General features: G+C 37.8%; 2 protein-coding genes across 5 annotated transcripts in view; both read left to right on the forward strand.

Moving 5' to 3' along the window:
* LOC131073494 (uncharacterized) overlaps window positions 1–18,581 on the forward strand; it is a 112,197-nt gene that overhangs the window by 77,453 nt on the left and 16,163 nt on the right. The gene's annotated exons all lie outside the window — the stretch shown is intronic.
* Window positions 12,741–18,580, forward strand: LOC131073496 (uncharacterized). Its single transcript, XM_058009931.2, has 2 exons — window positions 12,741–12,955; window positions 15,121–18,580. The coding sequence occupies exons 1-2, from the start codon at window positions 12,810–12,812 to the stop codon at window positions 15,467–15,469; spliced, it is 495 nt and encodes a 164-aa protein (XP_057865914.2). The 5' UTR covers window positions 12,741–12,809; the 3' UTR covers window positions 15,470–18,580.

Below are 18,581 nucleotides of genomic sequence, written 5' to 3' on the forward strand. Positions count from 1 at the left end.
TTTGATGGGATATATGATCTTTGAGTTCATTAGTTTCTTTAGCTCTTGAGCCATGAGAGACTCAATCTTTGGGTTAACCGGCCTTTGCTTCTAGTAGACTGGTTTAGCTCCTTCAACCAAGTCAATAGTATGCTGGACAATATCCCGTGTAATGTCCCCACTTTGAAATACAATTTAATGGTAAATAATAATAATATTTAAATAAATATATAAAATAATGTAGTTAAATATAATTAAATTTATATTAAGTTAATGAATGGTCAAAGACCTGAAATGAAAAGTTGTGTCTCCCTCAAACATGAGATATAAAAGGGAGAAGAGAACCTCATTTGAGGAGGATAATTTGGGGAATCAGAAATGCACATCTGATTTAAATAAGTGCAGGTCTGATCATGAAAGGTTGTGTCCCTTTCAAAGGGCAGATATAATGAAGAGTTGCACTCTTTCAAAGGGTGCTAATGGTGGAAAGGGTGTGTCTCTTGCCAAAAGGCATACATGATGAAGAGGTGTGACCTCTCCCTCATATTGAGAGATATAAAGGAAAGGAATCAAAAGCATCCAGGGACATCACCATCGACCAGATCAGATCAGAACTGTTATTAAGTTACAGGCAGTGATTATCAGAGCAGAGAATAGCAAGACATAATCTATCATATGCAGCAATAATAATAATAATTACATGATAAAAATAGTCAGCAAATGGTAGACTAAAGGCTGCGACCCTGATATTACAATTATAATACAAAACCATAACTTAACAATGATAATCAAGAAAGGTTGCCAACCCTAATCTGATTCAATAACCATCAAGTGATTAGTTAAGGCAGAAGACTTGGTGAAGGGCTGCTACTCTTGGAAAGGGGGGACCCGTTGGGAAGGAACATAGCCTTCCACCCAGGTCTAGGTCGAAGGATAAATATGCGCAACACTTCAAAATGTTCCAAGGAGGGAAAAAAGCAGATCAACGAAGGCCTGAATCTGATATAAGGAGATCAGATTTGATACTGATAATAAATTAATGCATACAGCAGATTGATCATATATTGTGATTTTGGTTTCCCTTTTAAGGAGATAAATGTACTCCCTCTTTAACCCTCCCTTATTGGACGAGAATTGAAATCTAGGGCAAACTAGGGCATTTTACAAAAAGGGGACATTACATCATGATTGTATCCTTTTAAGGCCTTCATAAGTCCAGGCCATGGCCTTATCATATTTGCTGCAAAAAGATATTAATTAGTCTTTATCTTTTTGGGAAACATCTTTTGCCACCATGAGTTTCCTTCCATATCCAATATCCAGCTGAGAATAGTCACCTTTGTTGAGACATGGACCAGCTAGGACTTGAACCTAGGACCTTCCATATGCTGCTGGAGTGCTCTACCACTGAGCTACTGGCCCCTCTTGGACCAGTCCATCGTCAGTCCGGGTGTGGCTTATTTCCAACACCAACACCCCCCCTTAAGCCACACCTCTCGTTTGCTTGGGGCTCCTAGCCTGGACCTGGCTCTGATACCATGTTGAGACATGGACCAGCTAGGACTCAAACCTAGGACCTTCCATATGCTGCTGGAGTGCTCTACCACTGAGCTACTGGCCACTCTTGGACCAGTCCATCGTCGGTCCGGGTGTGGCTTATTCCAACACCAACAACCTTTATCTACTAAAAACTTCCTCTTATCAATCCTTGCATCATATGAATCAAAGAGATTCTCCAGAGTTATCAGCCCCTTTGGAAGCTTGTTAGTCCTAAGTTGGATGATTTGATCTCCATAAGCTTCCTCTATCTTTGCTGCAGCTATTCAACAAATCCACTTGATTGTTGCAAGAACAAGTTGATTTGAGTCATTCTCAAAAAATTGCCAATTTTGGTCATTGTCTGGAATGGCGGACTTGACAATTATTCTCACTGAATGTTTATTGATTAACATATCTACTGGCGAATCAAATTGTGAGTTGATCATTGGCATCCTATCAGCTTTGATATTTTGAGATCTCGGGACTGCTTGGATATTGAATGCTTCAAATGCTTTGGTCAAATCCGATATCTAATGGTGATAGGATCTCATGTAGACGTTCTTTGCAACTGCCATTCCTCTAACTTTCTTAACTACTAATTCAGAATCTCTGAATACCTTCAATTGCTTCACTCCTATTTTTTTGGCAAGGTTTAAACCACAGACCAAAGCTTCATATTTGGTGTCATTATTGGTGCAACTGAACTGGAATTGGAAGGATCTGAAAAGCTTTCCCACTAAAGGAGACATGAGTAGATACCAGCTCCAAAGTTTGTTTTGCATCTCACACCATCAAAGTATAGGGTCTATAAAAGAGAGCTATCTTTAGAATCTTCACCTTGAATTTATGCCTGTTTTGTGACTTCAAAGATGATCTGATCCTCGTCATAGATTACATAAGTTCCCAAACCAGTGGCATCATAATTCCCAAAAGGATCACTTTGCATATATTCATTGATGAAAGCCTTTTCTTTGGAGCTTTTGTTGCTTGTCATGTTTTCATCTTCAAGCATTTCAACACAGTACATTTCATTTTTTGAAAAAGATGTGTGAGTAGCTTCAAAATTCATCATAGCATCATCGACTATATGTTCTCGATGCAGTGACTCTGATAGCACTTTCATTTTTCAGCCATAATTAGTTCTCAGGATCAAATGGGCCAATCTAAGGACAAATGTCTCCCAATTTTTGCAGTGAAATATCTTGACAAACATAGCTTGAAAATGGGTGGGATGTCTATTATCATAACTTTTTGAGGCACTATAATGCTAGAGAAAGAATATAGTGTTAAAGGGAGGTCCTTAATGACACCTATTGTTTGAACCTTCTTCCCATCTAATTGCATTACCCCCCTTTTTAAAGGCTCGTACTCTAAGTGTAGCGAATCTACAATTTGTTTGGGCATCATTGTGGTACTCACACCAAAATCAATCATGGATAACAATTTGTTTTCCACAATGAGATTCAAATAAAAGGGGTGGGATTTGTTTTACTTACTTTTTCCTTTGAATTTGTGAATGCAGCAGCCATGTGCAGTTGCATACCTTTTCCTGTCTCTTTTGCCTTAGATTGATTAAGATATCTAGCTAAGTCAGCCAGTATTGGTTTCTCCTAATCTTTTAATGCTTCTCACAATAGAGACTTTTGTTCAGGAATGGACAAAAGATCCCACAAGGGAACATTAGTGGGGGCCTTTTTAACCTACTCAACTATGTTTGACAATCCTTGAGGTTGAAACATATTTTGGTTTATTCAACACCATGTTGCTTTGCTTTTGGAACAATGAAGGCAATGTCTATAGTGTTGGGTTCTTCCAAAAAGTTACTTTGGGTCTCGGGGTAGCTTCCTAATTTTCAACTAGTTTCTTCTTTGACTGGGTGTAGTAGTTTGACTAGACTTGAGGGATCTTTGATGTAGAAGTATCGTTGGAAAATGCTATGTTTTCTCCTTCAACCCAAGAGAAAAGCCCATGATTTTAAGTGATATCTTCTTCTTGCTCTAGTGACATACCTGCACTTGGGCCATTAGGACGACGTTTTCAACCTAGGGGACATGTATCCATATGAAGTTCTTGAGATGCAACTCCTTGCCTTGATTGCTTTGCCACTCTTTGTTGTATGTTCCCTCTATGGCAATTTCAAGGTGTATGTGGATCAGTGCAAGGAAAACAACATGAATTAGAGTCATCCACCAAATTATTTTGGCTAGAAAGTAGTTCTCTGTGTGGACTTGGCGGAATTGCTTGCAAGGGAGTAGGAATCGAGACAATTTGATTGTTGGGTTGTGCTTGGTTGTTCTCTTTTGGAAACCCGGTTATGCTAGTAATCAGGGTTTCTCCCCTAATAGTTCTGGTAAGGAGGCTTTGGAGGTGTGGCTTGTTGCCTTTTGAGATTGATGATCTCATTTGAAAAGTTTTGTAGAATGCTTTTCATGTCATTCATCTTTGCGACTAGAGACGATGAAGTCGATGCTGTTGTTTGGGTAGCAGGGTATATATACATTGGGGGCTTCGCTTGTGAAGTGCTTGAGGCCTCTTCTTGTGGTGGTATTGACAACTTTGCGAACATAGGCATAGGCGACCAAGGTGGAAGCTTCCTTGTGTCTATCAAATTGTTCTTCGCCCTTATAGCATCTGGAAGCATTTGGCCTCCAAGAGATTGAATCATTACACCTATATTTGAGTTGAAGGGTTTAAGGCAGAAGACAATAGCCATACATGCCGGGGGTCAAGTTGTTGTCAGAATCCTTTGCCAAGTTTTATGAGAAATTAGTAAAGGCCTCTTGCGGGGCCCTCTTGATTGTGATTAGTTGTTGCAGAAGACATGATCGGTCGCCCTTTTCATTAAATCTATCGAAGAATCTATCACTTAGTTGATTCCATGGGGCGATTGAATTGGGTGGCAAAGACTGATACCAATCAAGAGCTTTTTTTCCTTGAAAGATGCAACAAGCAACCTCAAAGTCACATTTTGTGTCGTGACATGGTGCACAATGCAAACATCTGCCACATCTTGCAAGTGTTTTGTGGGAGTTTTGAAACCCTCTCTAGTAAATTTGGGGAGTTCTTATAGTGCGTTGGCTGGAATAGTATCCCATACATTTGGAGGGATTGGAGGGATAAGCAGACTACCGCTATTTCATGCTACAAAGTTCCTCAATGCTCCTAGGGCAGCCATACGTGCTTGCGCTTGAGTTTGTGTTACACTCGGCCCAACTACTCTTTGTAGCACAACCACTACCAGAGGAGGTAACAAAAGATCTAGGTTTTGTGCTAATTGTGACCTAGTAACATGTCCTTGGCTCATACAATTCAACTTGTAAACAAATGTGAAAGGGTCCCACTAGGTGTGCCAAAAAAGATTGTTAAACTCGAAAGCTTATGTTTAAAGAGCAATCCAAAACATAGATGTGGGACTATGGCCTATGAAACAGCCTTTGGGATTTTAGGAGCCGACTTTTCAAATTTTGCAAGGGGGATGAAAAGGGATAGAGAGATACTAAAATGAAATAAATTGAAAAAGATATTCTAAGGTGATACGCCATAATTTTAATGAGGTTCATTTTCAATTATGCATAATGTGACCGATAACCATTTATAAATTCATAGAGATCTTAAAAGAGCACATGTATGATTTAAAATCTTGAGATGTAACTATGAAGTTACAGATTGTAGAAGTGAGACTATAAATAATAAGAAACAAATAATCCCAAATTATTGAACACATAATGGCACAGATTCTTCATTGTTGGGAAGAGAATAGAATACAAAGGCTATATTTTCACAGATCATAATATTCAAATATTCCCACAAGAAGCACCTGCTAAGGTTTGATGTAATACAAATGTTTATGATATCTCCTAAAATTACTAACTCTACTACTAGAACTGCTACCAAATCCTGAAATTGTGAATTGGTGAACCTGCGAACCCCTTTTACAATCAAAACATTACAATATATAGACGCATCTCTTTCTAGTTTGGCAGAGATCTCAGTGGTAACAGAATGTTACTGTAGCTTTGGTATGTGTTTCAGATTTCAATGATTAAGGCCATTGTGACTACTTAGTTGACTGATGATTGCTTTCCTTAATACGTGGCACGTGCAGGATGCAAGCTATTATAACGGGAAACAATGGTATAGCATTAAAAATGTGCTAGCCTCTCCTTCACTCCTAAAGAGTGCCGTGTTGACACACATCCCCTTCTCTTTGCGTCGCATTGATCCCATTTGTCGGTCACATTTGCTGCCTCGGCCAATAGAACAGCTCCAAAATATGTCAGAATCTTGTTTGCTCCAAAAGAGCTTTGTGCTGCCGTGTGTACAACTTGGTTTCTTTTTGTGGTGGCCCCGCTTGCGGGTTCTTTTTGCAATTTTGACCAATGGTGGAACTTTAAACAATGCAACACATGAGTAACTCTCAAAAACTGTGTTCTTGTGACAAATGGCATGCTGTAGAGATATCACTATCCAAAAGCCTTTTCGACTTTCACTTTTTGCAGTGGGGCAAGAAGCCACCATGTGGCTCGCTGGCACTGCTTGAAGGGAAGTGGAAGACTTGCATTGAAAAAAATGTGCATTGAAGCGACATGTGGAATTTTTATAAAAAGATTTTCTTAGCTGATTTTAATAAAGAAGCCGCCAAATATGGAAAGCTGCATGCATCGAAGTGAAGCTCCCTCTTTCCTTCCTCAAATTTTTATTGCTTCTATCAATGCTCTTTTGAATCAAAACCCATAAAATGTAGATTTGATCTACACTGCCACTGCCACTGCCATTGCCACTGCACTACCACTACCACTACCACTAGCACCAACACCAGCACTACCAACACCTGAAGATGAATGAAATGAGGAATGGAAGAAGATTCTACTTCCACCAATGGCTGCCATCTCCCCTCTTTGCCTCTTTTTTAATTATTTTTTTTGCTCAAAGGTTTCTAATTGCACTCGCACTTCACACATAACCTCAAAATGCACAAGTGTGCATGGAGTAGCATCATGGATTGGTATATTTGCAAGATGGTATTTTAATCTATTAATGCCTCCCCCATGAAAAGTTGTTTTTCAATGAAATTAAGTTACTTCTCCTTTGTTTTGCCTAGGGGTAATCATAGCATGTTTTCAACAAGGGTCTGATTTAACCGGTGTTTGGGACATTGTGATAAAGACAACTTAGAAATCTCAAGAATCATGCAATGACATATAAATAAAAAAAATTAACACTTGTGATTTATAATTAACCTAATATAAAAAATGTAGGTTTTGCAACTAGAAAACTAATTTTTTTTTTACAATATACCTAGGGTTTGTTGAACAAAATAATTAAACACACCTAGACTTTGTTCTGATCCACTAAAATAAAATATAGAGAAGAAAGAGGAAATGTAAAAGAAAGATGAAATTTTGGATAAAGAAAACAAAAAAAAACCTTCAAAATACAAACTTACCTCTAAATCTTGCTTGATATCAATAGTGAGCTCTTTCCAACCCTTTGTAGACACCTCAAGATGCACCAAAAGTAGATACAAATCTGACCAAATGTGATTCAACAACCGATTTTTGCTCAAACTCCTTGCTGGTTTCCCTACAATGCAATCCAAATTGGGCTCAAAAGACTCTTCTTTCTTCTTGTCCTTTGGCTTAAAAATGAAATGAAGTTACTTTTAGGGTGGTTGAGGCAATTATAAGTAAAAAAACAAAAGTTAAGTTGCTGATTTTTATTTTATTTTTCTTTTTCATGCCTAGCCAAATGACTGAGTCTTATGCCTGGGACTTGACTAGACTTGGTGAGTTTGGCGAATCCACCAGACTCAGTTGTTGAGTCTCTTAGACTCAGTGAGTGTGGATCGCCTCAGGACTCGCTAAGTCTAGGCAAGTCTGATAACACTGATTTAAATAGCTTGATTTCATGAATACAAACTTATCACAAATTAATCCTATCCATTGAAAATCAACCTAAAGCATGCAACATATTTGTTGAACTAATAGTTGGGATTATTACAAAAGTGAATAATAACCTCATCTAAGCTTATCATCATTTGCAAGAAAAAAGATCTCACAATAGATCTTAAAAATAGAAGTCTTTTTCAAAGCACAATCAAGACAAAAATGAGGATTTATCTTGCAATTTCATTGGGATTTTCTGCTGTAACACTTTTTTGAAGGCTCTCAAGAAATTGGTCCACGTCGGCTTCCCCTATAAATGATGAATACTTATGCAGAATCTCAGTATGAAGAAGAATCTTAATCCCTGACATGATGATCTCTCAAACTTTTAATTCTTTTTCTCCCTCTTGAAGACAAAGAGCAATTCTTGCCAAATTGTATCTTCTATTTTCTAATTTTTCTCAAAACCTCCTTTGATTATTTTTCAAAATCGTCCTTCTAGCTCATCAAGATCAAGGTTGGATCTTTACATTTGAATGAAATAAGGGGAACGAATTCAAAGACATATTTCTCAACTGATAGCAACTTGTTCTTCTGTTTAGAGAAAAAGGATGAAGCTCCTATTAATTTCATCATAAGAAATGATACTGTACTTTCCATGTGTAAAAGTATTGTAATTTCCAATTTAATGAACAGGTTATATGCAGGATGGTGTATTTTAATTTTTGATATTATAACTATGACACTAATATTGCTATCTTTCTTTTACTGCAGGTTAGGAGGATGAACATGTATCGATTTCAATGTCATCTCCTTTGGTTTGAATAATGTATAAGTAGTAGGATGGCCACGATCAATTGGCACCTTGATCAGACATGTCTTTTAGACATGTCCGACCAAGATGTCACTTGGTCGTGACCCTTATTAACATTAACCGATCCGTAACTAATCGGTGCTACAAACATTAATGTATCGGTATAATGATAACAGTGCTTATACCCGATAATGAATTGTTTAATGCTTATGAACATACCCGATGGTGAATCGGTATCACTGTTAATGATAACAGCGCTTTATAAACACATCCGATCATGAATCGGTATTTGTTATTTGTTTCAGATAAAACATACCTGATAATGAATCAGTATCAAGCATATAATAATGGATCAATATAAAGTAAACAATAACAATTACAGTTAGCATTATATGCTATCGGGTTAATACCCCGATAGCATATTAATGCTGATTCATATATGAATCGACATTAATATGCTATTGGGTTAGTAGCCCGATAGCCCTTTAGATTGACGCTTAACATAGTTAAGTAGATCGTCAATCTAATCCATCATTATCCAATATCAATATCATAATTATGATCAATGTTATAGTCTGATAAACATAAAGCATGAATGAGTAAACTAATAACAGAGTAGAGAGTTAGGAGAGTGTCATGTCCCCTTTCTAGAGTGGACATCGGAGATGGAGGAGTTGGCCTATCATTGGAGTCTCGTAGGCTAGCAGAGGTTGATTGGGACTCATTCAGTGCATATAGTGATTGGATTTTGGCTTTACAGGCAATTTGGAGCCAGTTTGGAGCAATTCCTAGATTTTAGGGGGTATCCCTAAATTTTAGGAGGTCGTGACAGTTGCCAGTCGTGAGGTTATTCATGACCTTTTAGATGGTTTCAGTTTCAGGAGATTTGGGTGTGTTTCCTAGTTTCTAGGAGCATCCCTAGATTTTAGGGATGAGACTGCCAGTTGATCCATGATTTCCGACTTCAGTCACAGACAGGTGGCAAATTCCGTTTCAGGTTTTTGGAGTCATTTGAGCCTTCTACAGCTATTTGGGATATATTTTTAATATATTTAAATATTTCTTAAGTTAGCGTTTAATTATTTAAATAAGGCTATGTTTATAGCCATTTTGGAGTGATAAGGGGTTTTTGGCCTCATCTGGATGCGTATCCCTTGGTGTGATAGCTCGTTGGAAAGGTCTTGGACTTTTCTAAATATTTCTCTTTTGACTCAGATCCTTTCGGTGAACGGATTTCTTTATATTTGAAAAAAGGTCATTTTCTATGCACTTGACAACTTAAAATGAGAAATATAACATTTTAACCCTAAACGCCCCATTGAGTCACTTTTAGGGTTTGAGCTTAGTGGGAAGGTGTTATAAGGAAGTTGAGACCTAATTCTTATTATCTTTTACACATTTTACATCTTGGATTTGAGATTTGGCTCTGGAAGAGCTTTTCAGCATCTGGGACGCCAACCCCAATGCCTTGCCTGTTTGGGACGTAGCCCCCAATACAGTGGTTTGGATTTGTTTGCAGCTATTAGCATCTTGGAGATTGTACGGCATTCTTTCTGGAGGTTCAGCAATTCTGACAGAGTTCAGCGTGGGGTTTGGGGTTTCTAACCAGTTGGGTGTACTTGGCAGCCGTACGGCTGTACCTGGCAGCCACTTTCCTTCCCACGTGCAGCACTTGGAGGGCTGGAATCTTGCCACAACTTCATTCCTAGTTATGTTACTCTTTCAGCATCCAGGTTGGAATTATTCCTGATTGTAATCTTCCTGAAATTATTGGAAATCTTCATCTGGTCAAATATTTGATTTTATATTCAGAAATCTGCCTTGAATCGAATTTGTTTTGGCTGTATATGAACTTCATTTTCAGTACTTTGTTCATGTACTTGTACTTCATTATTTACTTGTTGAAAAATCATCAAAATACAAAAAGAATTCAACCCTTCTGCAACTTCTGTCTATTTCTGAAAGAAAATATTAATAAGCAGGAAAAATCAATTTAAATAAATAAAAATTACAGCAGATTGGTAAAAGAGATCCATCAGGGATCTTTCAGAGAGTCTTATCTTGCAGAAGCTACTAATGCATTAACACCATGCAAAAAACTTTTTCTTGTTATTTTTTATTCATTTTTTGATCCATCATTTGCTTAATTTTGTCAGCAGGACTCTCGTAGGAAGGAAGAACTTCCATCATGCACTTCTCAATGTCATCAATCTCTTGAACACAATTATTTTCCTTTGCCATTAATTTGTACAAATTCTTTCAATGTTTTTGACCCTTTTTGAGTTACACCTTCCAACCATTTCTCTAAGTCATTACAATAATTAACTGGTTGATCCAGTCTTTTTTTATCTTTGGTAGAATCTAAAACTCGTGGCATAAACAAAGTTGTTGCTGGAGATGGTTGTAAGAGATGCATTATGCTCTTGAAGTTGTATGATTTTAGCCTTCAAAACTATTGTCTTCATTGTCTTTCATTGATGTTTTATATGACAATTTCCAGCATGTTGACATCTCCTTGACAAGTATTTGAGCTGAAATCCATCCTTACAACATGAAAATCAACAACTTGGATATCTTGAACACTTATTGAAAGAAGGAAAAGTGTCTCAACAATGATACATCCATTTTTTGTCAACCTTATCTGTATTCAAGTTTTTTCTTTCTTCTCTTTGTCATCTTTAAATAAATTAGTTACTGCACTCAAATTAAGAGGTTTGTATGTCATTATTCTTCTCTGCTTGACTAAGGATTTACGAATCCACTCAAAAGTGCTTGCATTAGGTCTTGTAGTTATTGCCTTCATATTTGTTACCTCTTCATCATGTAGTATTGGTGAAATAATTGATTGAGGGACAAGGGGCTTATTAGATACAAAAACATCTTCTAGTAAAATTGATTTTGAAAATGAAGGAACTGAAACCTCATCAATGAAATTTGGAAGAATAATTTCTTGTATTGAAATTGGAGATGATGGATTTGAAGAATTGCAAAAGCCTCATTGAAAAGTTCATACGCCTCATTCAGCTTTCCCTCGAGAAGCTGAAGTTTGCCAATCTCTATTGTTGATAAGGTTGTAGGTTGAAAGCTTTCTTGAGAAGAGTTGCGACTAGTTCCTATTTTAATAGTTCTAGAAGTGTTGAAAATGTGTCAGTATGCACTTCAATTTTTCTAGTCATTATATACTTCAAAGGTTTCTGTGTCCATGCTAGTTAGATGATAATACTCCTAGAGTCTTCTTTTTTATTTCATGAATTCATGTTTGTAATATTTCAGTACCCATGGTCTGCTTTGAACGTAGGATAGATTCATAATGGGGTTTTATAAGGTTCAAGGGTGTTTTTGTTCAACTTGGCATTAATTTTGTTCCTATATCATCCTCTCCTCTATGGCGAATCACTGAATAGAGTGATGAAAAATAGGATAAAATAACTTGCTAACAAATGGTAGGAAGTTCTCCGAAATTTCTTCTTCCTGATTCTCAACTACTGCACGGAAATAACTATTTTGCGTGGAAGGCCAAACTCAAAACTCAACTTGAGTTTGAAGAAGTTTGGGATGTGGTCAGTGAAACCACAGTACAACATAAAATGGATGCTAATGAGTAGAAGAAATTTGATCAAGCTGACAAAAAAAAAAAAACTAATTATTATGTTTAGCGTGTCTGGTGAAGTCCAGCCTTTCGTCCGAGACTCGTCCACGGCCAAAGATGCATGGGATAAGCTCAAGACAATATATGAGGCAAAGAATCAGAATCAGATCCTGAATTTGCAGAGTCAGCTACATGGCTTGAAGATGAATAATGGAGAACAGTTGGAATCCTTTCTCAAAGGATTGTGGAGTTGAGGGCTTCCTTACAAGCAATGGGAGAAACAATTGACGATACTATTCTAGTAACTATTGTTTTACGTATAGATGGACTAGTTGCTGAGTAGTCAAAAACTCCCGAGCTTTTCTGGCCTAGCAAGTAAACTTGCCATTTACTCACAGGAAAAACTTGCTGAGTTTTTGCTAAAAACTTGCTGAGCTTTAGCAAAAACTCAACGAATCCATGCCAAAAACTCGCTTGCGCAGAACTAAAAGGCAGTGGTGTCAAAAAGTCACTCATAATTTCTTTTTTGGGGTTCTATTTTGCTGCTCAAGAGGGAAAACACCCTCCCAAGCCTCTACAATATGATTTGCATCAATTTTAGTTGATTAGGAGCTGATTTGAAGTGGATTTCGAAGCAAAATCAGATTTCCAGGTAGGTTTTCTGATTTTTTTTTTTTTTTCTCTGTTTTTTTAAAACATTTTATTTCTTTTTTTGCATCTAGGTCAATAGAAAATCAACAACGGCCTTTCCTAAGTAGTCTAAATTGATTTAGAGTCCTATGAACAAGATTTAACACCATTTTTTGACAATTTTTACTGATTTTTTCACTGTTTTTAAAAAAATCTCTACTTTTTCAAAATTTTTTTTAACCTTAACACTTTTTTTTCAACTTTCAATGATGTCAAATTATTTAAATTAATTTAGTTTGTTTGATATTTTTTTTTATTATAATATTAACTTTGTGTTTTCACTTTGTATGTGTAGGTTAACCATTAATTTATAATGGCAAATAGAGAAGGTTCTACAGTTGGTTCAGCTTCAGGTTTTGGTCCGTTAGTAGATGCATGCCCATCTTGGTATGTAGGCACTCGTCCTAAAGGTGCTAGAGACAAGGCTTGGAAGTATGCCTTTGAAAGAACGAAATCTGGGTAGGTAATATGCATTAAATGCAGAGAAACGAGAATCGCCCGAAATCGCCCAAATTCGGCGAGTCCAAGTCCGAGTCAGGCCAAACGAGTCCCAGGGGCTCGGACTCGGACTCGGCTGAGTCTGGAGAGTAAACTCGCCAGACTCGCCGAGTTGGCGATTTTGGCTCAAAATCGCCAGACTCGCCGAGTCCTGAGCCCCAGACTCGGCTACTGGCTGGGTTAATAAAATGACAAAAAAAAAACATTTTAAAAAGTTTTTTTAAAAAGTAATAAGTTTTTCTGGAAGGGCGAAATTTGACATTTTGGTCTCTCCGTCAGGATTACTTTAAGTTATATTCCATATATACTGTCAGGATGTTTGAGAGTGGTTTCGGGCCTCCAGGAGTTATATTGCAAAATCTAGTTTTTGGAGGATTCTTCAGTTTTCTAGACTTAGTCAAATTTCAGGATCAGGACATTCCAGACTTAGCCAAATTTCAGGGCATTTGAAGATCAGGATGACATTCCAGACTTTATCACTCACCAACTTGACCTAGCTTGGACCTTCAAGAATGATACTCACCAAGCAAGACCTAATTAGCAACAAGTGCAAAACCAGGCCCTAAGGAAGACTCTCAAAGAAACCCTAATTCAGACTTGTAATAAGTTTTTTAGGCCTCGCGGGGCGCTGCCCCTCGACCTCGCCCTGTATCGCGACAGGAAGCACGCAAGGGGCGCTGCCCCTTGACCCCACCTTGGGGGCGCTGCCCCCAAACCCCCGTCGAAAAATATGGGGGAAACTGTGTCGATAGAAGTAGAGAAAATTTAACCTCCGAGTCTGACATTGATTGGATCGACCAGGTAGATATAGAGGTTGAGACTGTAGCCATGGCAGAGGAGGAGCGGAGAGCACGAGCACAGACAGGAGATTCAGAGGCAGATAGTGACACGGATGTTCCTGATGTTGGTGAGCATGGCATGGTGTCACAGGGAGCGGCTATGGCAGTCGAATCATCTAGGAACTACCTTAGACGCCTTCGCAGGGGGCTGGGGCCGGATGGTGCAGGCTCCTCTGAGCCATAGACTTGTAGTTGTATTTACCTTTGGTATTTGTATGAAACATTTGATGATGATCATATGATGACATGGATTTTTTATTCCATGAGTTTTGTAATATTGTATACATTTGACAATATTTATATATCTATGTTTGTTATTTTCTTCAGCTACAATTTGCGTTTATGCTTATGTGATTGATGTATACTTGTGTATGTAATCAAATGAGCCGAGTTTGATGATGTTATTGTGTCTTTAAGGTGTATTCAATAAAGGGTGTCTGAAACAAGTTTTAAATATTTAAAAATCTCTAAATTTCTTGAGTTTTTCACTATCCCGAGTCCAGCCGAGTCTGGAGCCGAGTCTGACGCCGAGTCCCGAGTCCGAGTCCGAGTTGGCCTTGCCGAGTCCGAGCCGAGTCCGAGTCTCGTTTCTTTGATTAAATGTGAAAAACTATTTCATGGAGGCATAAATTGCCTCAAATACCACCTTGCAGGCATTAGTAAGCATGATGCTAGAGGTTGTCCTAGGGCGATAGAGGAAATAAAAAGCGAAATTAATGCCTTACTTGCAGCGGGGGAAGAGAAAAAGTTGCAATGGGAGAGGGTAAAAATAGCCATGAGAGCATCCATAGCTGAGTTTGAAGGTGCTCCAATCGACCTTGAAGAAGAAGCAACAATTCAAAGCATAGCGGACTCTCTTTGTGGTCCACGTATCTGCAAATCTAGCACCACCTCGACCACCATTTCAGCTACTTTTAGTAGAGCACCAATTGCATCACCATCAATGCCGCAGTCTATAGGTGATTATTTTGTGCACAGGAACACAACTGGTGCACAACCATCATTAGAGGCAATTGGGTGGAATAGGGAGGTGCATGAGAAAATAGACATTTCATGTGCTGATTTTTGGTACTTAAACAACATCCCATTCAATGTGGCAAACAATCCTTATTGGCTTAATTTGGTTACCACATCGATAGTTTTGGGAAAAGGATACAAGGCCCCTTCTCACAAGGACTTGGGTGGGAGATTAGTAACTTAGTCCACTTGTTTTAATGTTTAAATGTTTTTCTTTTCTTTTTTAATCAAAATTGTGTACTAAGACCTAATTTCACTTTGTACTTGTAGGTTGCTCACAAATGTAGTTGATAGGGCAAGACAAGTGGTGGAAGACCAAATAAAAGAATGGAAACAATATGGCTGCACTATTTTTTCTGATGGGTGGATAGATGGCAAAAACCACACCATCATTAATTTTTTGGTTGCTTGCAAGAATAATATGGTGTTTTTGAAATCAATGGATGCCTCCAACAAGGTGAACAATGCTGAAACTTTGGCTCTAATGTTGGAGCAAATTGTCATGAAGGTGGGAGTTGAAAATGTGATGCAAATAATAACTGATAATGTAGCAACATATGTGGCAGCAGGTAGAATCCTTCCAGAGAAACCTCCACTCTTTTTTGAACACCTTGTGTAGCACATGTCTTTGACCTTTTTTTGAAGGACATAGGAAAACTTGATTGGGTGACACCAGTTGAGAAGATGCAAGGAGGATCACAAAATACATCTACAATTACCCTTGGGTTCTTCACTTGATGAGGGAACACACCCAAGGGAAAGAGTTGGTAAGAGCGGCTGTCACAAGGTTTGCAATGATTTTCTTAACATTGCAAAGCATTCTTGATGCATTGATGGCTTTGAAACAAATGTTTGAGAGTCAAGCATGGCTAGACTCACTTTATTCAAAGAAGCCTGAAGGAGAGGGTGTTGCATGCATAGTCTTCAACAACGTATTTGCACAAAGAGTTGGAGAGATTGTGAAGGTAACTTCAAAACTTGAATATTTATTTATTTTTTATTCAGGTCTCTCATTATTAATTTGTAACTTTAATGATTAATCTTTTTGTAATTCATATTTTTCAATTGTAGGTGTCAGAGCTCTTGGTTAGAGTTCTCTGCTTGGTAGATGGGGATCAAACCCCAATGGGGTGTGTTTGTGAGGCCATGGATAGGGCCAAGAAGTCTATCAAAAATTACTACAAGGGGGAGAACCTCAAATTTGATCCCATTTGGGAAATTATTGATATGAGGTGGAACAATCAGCTCCACCAACCCATTCATGCAGTAGGATACTTCCTCAACCCTCGTTTTAAGTTCAGGGATTCTTACTTAGATCCCAATGGAGAGGCAATGGAGGGCCTCACTACATGCATTTAGAGGATGATTCTTGAGGTTGAGGTGAGAGACCTCATTGTGGCTAAATTCCAAAATTACGAGGAAGCAAGTGGTAAGATATTCTCTTCAGAGCTGGCCAAGAGAGGAAGAACAACCCCCAGGTATAATATTTGGAGTATTTCACATGTATCTTACAAGCTACAAATTTCGAATTTACAAGTTTACAAGTTACAAGTTGTAACTTACAACTATTGATAATTTGATAAAATATGTTTTCACTTTTTTCTAACTCTTCAATATTTTATTTTGCAGATGCTTGGTGGCGAAGTTGGGGTGGAAATACCCAAAATCTCCAAAAATTTGCCCTTTAGTTCATCCAGTTGTGAGCGCAATTGGAGCTTGTTCAAGGCCCCATCCACACAAAGAAGAGGAGCAAGTTAGCTCAAAAAAGCCTCAATGACCTTGTTTTTGTGCAATATAATCTTCGGTTGTGCAAAAGGAAGGTAGAGGAAACACCAACTGGTCCAACTGATTTGGATGATATAGATCCTTACAATGATTGGACATCGCAAGAGCAACCTCCATTGTTTATCGAGGATGACATCTATGATTTGGAGAGGTAGGCTATGGAGGAGGGAGATGGATTTAAATTCACACTAGATGACATTGAGAAGGATGAGGATGATGAGGAGTCATTGCCAGTGTCAGGAGCAACTAGAGGCAAAGCTACAACTAGGATGGAGATCGAGCCACAGTTAGTCGTGCCGAGTGAGGAGGCACAACCACAACAAACTCCTAGGACTAGACCCTCCAGTTCTATCTCTCCCCTAGTTTTTACTAGAGCTGGGAAGAGGAAGATGTAACTCTATTGATGTATTTACTTTTAGTTTTACAAAAACTATTTACTATTTTGCTTTGAGCCATCAACATTCCACATGAGGATGCCGTTTTGTACCCAATTTGCATTTAAATCAATAAAATATATCTAGAATCAGCTTGTTTCTTTTGTGTACTCGTTTAGTGACTCATTGGATGCATCTCCTCATTGAATTTTGCAAAAAAAATGCATTTTAATTATTTTGAAGCAATTTTTTAAGTTGCTGAGTTTTTTCCCGAGTTTTCACCAAGTTTTTTTTTCTGGGCCATGGCAAGTTTTCGCTTTTGGCGAGTAGCTCAATTATGGTTTTACAGGCACTGCTGTCTAGATATAAAGTGTTTGTGACAACATTGAATGTCACAGAAAAAACTCCTAGTTTTGAAAAGTTGGTAAATCTACTGCAAAAAGAAGAGTCTATGAGACAAGAACATGGTGAGGAGGATCATGCAATGACCATTTGTCATAAAGGGAAAAAGTCTATGAAGCAGTCTGGTGGACCACCCAAATCTGGAAATTCATCCAGATTTCAGAAGAAGTGTCCAATATGTGAACAATGCTGATACCAAAACAAAAATGTGGAGCCTACTTACTTTAATTTTATTCCAGTTTTCTAAAGAGGGGGTCTTCTTTGTTTTTGAAATAATTTTTTTAAAAACAGTGGCCGCAAAACCAGTTTACTTGGTGGTCTGATTGTGCTGTATGTTTTCTACAAAGTCTGGAGTTAAACATGCAGTATTGATTGCTGCATGTTTCAATTATGAGTTCTCTTGTAATGTGAACCTAGTTTCACTGCTTTGATGGTTGCACTATCTTATAAATTGTTAAAATGAGAAAATTGTTTCATTAATTGCAATTCTTTATACTCAGTAGGAGAAGTGTGGTAGCTGTAGATTTTTTTCAAATGAAATCACTTTTTCTTCTCTCTATCTGGAGTGCCCATTTTGTAGGGAGTCCAACTTATTTGGAAAGCTTATAACTTACGTCAGAAACTTCTCTAACTCATTAACAAAAACCCTAGTCACTGTTTAAAACAGTGATAGAAATTTGCATCCTTTGATTATGCCTAGCTTTTCCAATATGTGAACGGCTTATCTCATTGAATGTGCTGTAGCTGTGTAAATAATGTGAAAATGTGAAAATGGCTTATCTCATTGAATGTGCTGTAGCTATCTAAATAATGTAGCTACAATTTTTTATCAGGCTGAAATTAGTTGCGATGTTATATTCATCAAAAATAATTCAGGATTTGTTCTCAAAGATATCACAAAGTCTGGACTGCCTTCAATAGGATTAAGGAATGATACAATTAGCTTTGGCTGTGGCTGAATTTTCATAGATATACATGGTTGGATATTTTGACACACAATTGTAACAGGGAAGAGAGGATATTGGCATGAACAATGTGAATGGAATTTGTTTTGCAATAAGAGATCTAATTATGCCCTTCTTTAATTTTCCATGTGACTTATTCTGGACATGTAAGTTTATGTATCTACATTTTATGTCTTTCTAATGCTGAAGTTAGTTTATTCATATC

The sequence above is a fragment of the Cryptomeria japonica genome, chromosome 1 (genome assembly GCF_030272615.1).
Source record: "Cryptomeria japonica chromosome 1, Sugi_1.0, whole genome shotgun sequence".
Taxonomy (NCBI): Eukaryota; Viridiplantae; Streptophyta; class Pinopsida; order Cupressales; family Cupressaceae; genus Cryptomeria; species Cryptomeria japonica.

Coding starts and splice junctions, on each gene's coding strand:
- LOC131073496 (XM_058009931.2), top strand. CDS start 12,810: ATGGCAAATAGAGAAGGTTCTACAGTTGGTTCAGCTTCAGGTTTTGGT. Junction 12,956..15,120: donor TTTGAAAGAACGAAATCTGG/GTAGGTAATATG, acceptor TTGTACTTGTAG/GTTGCTCACAAATGTAGTTG.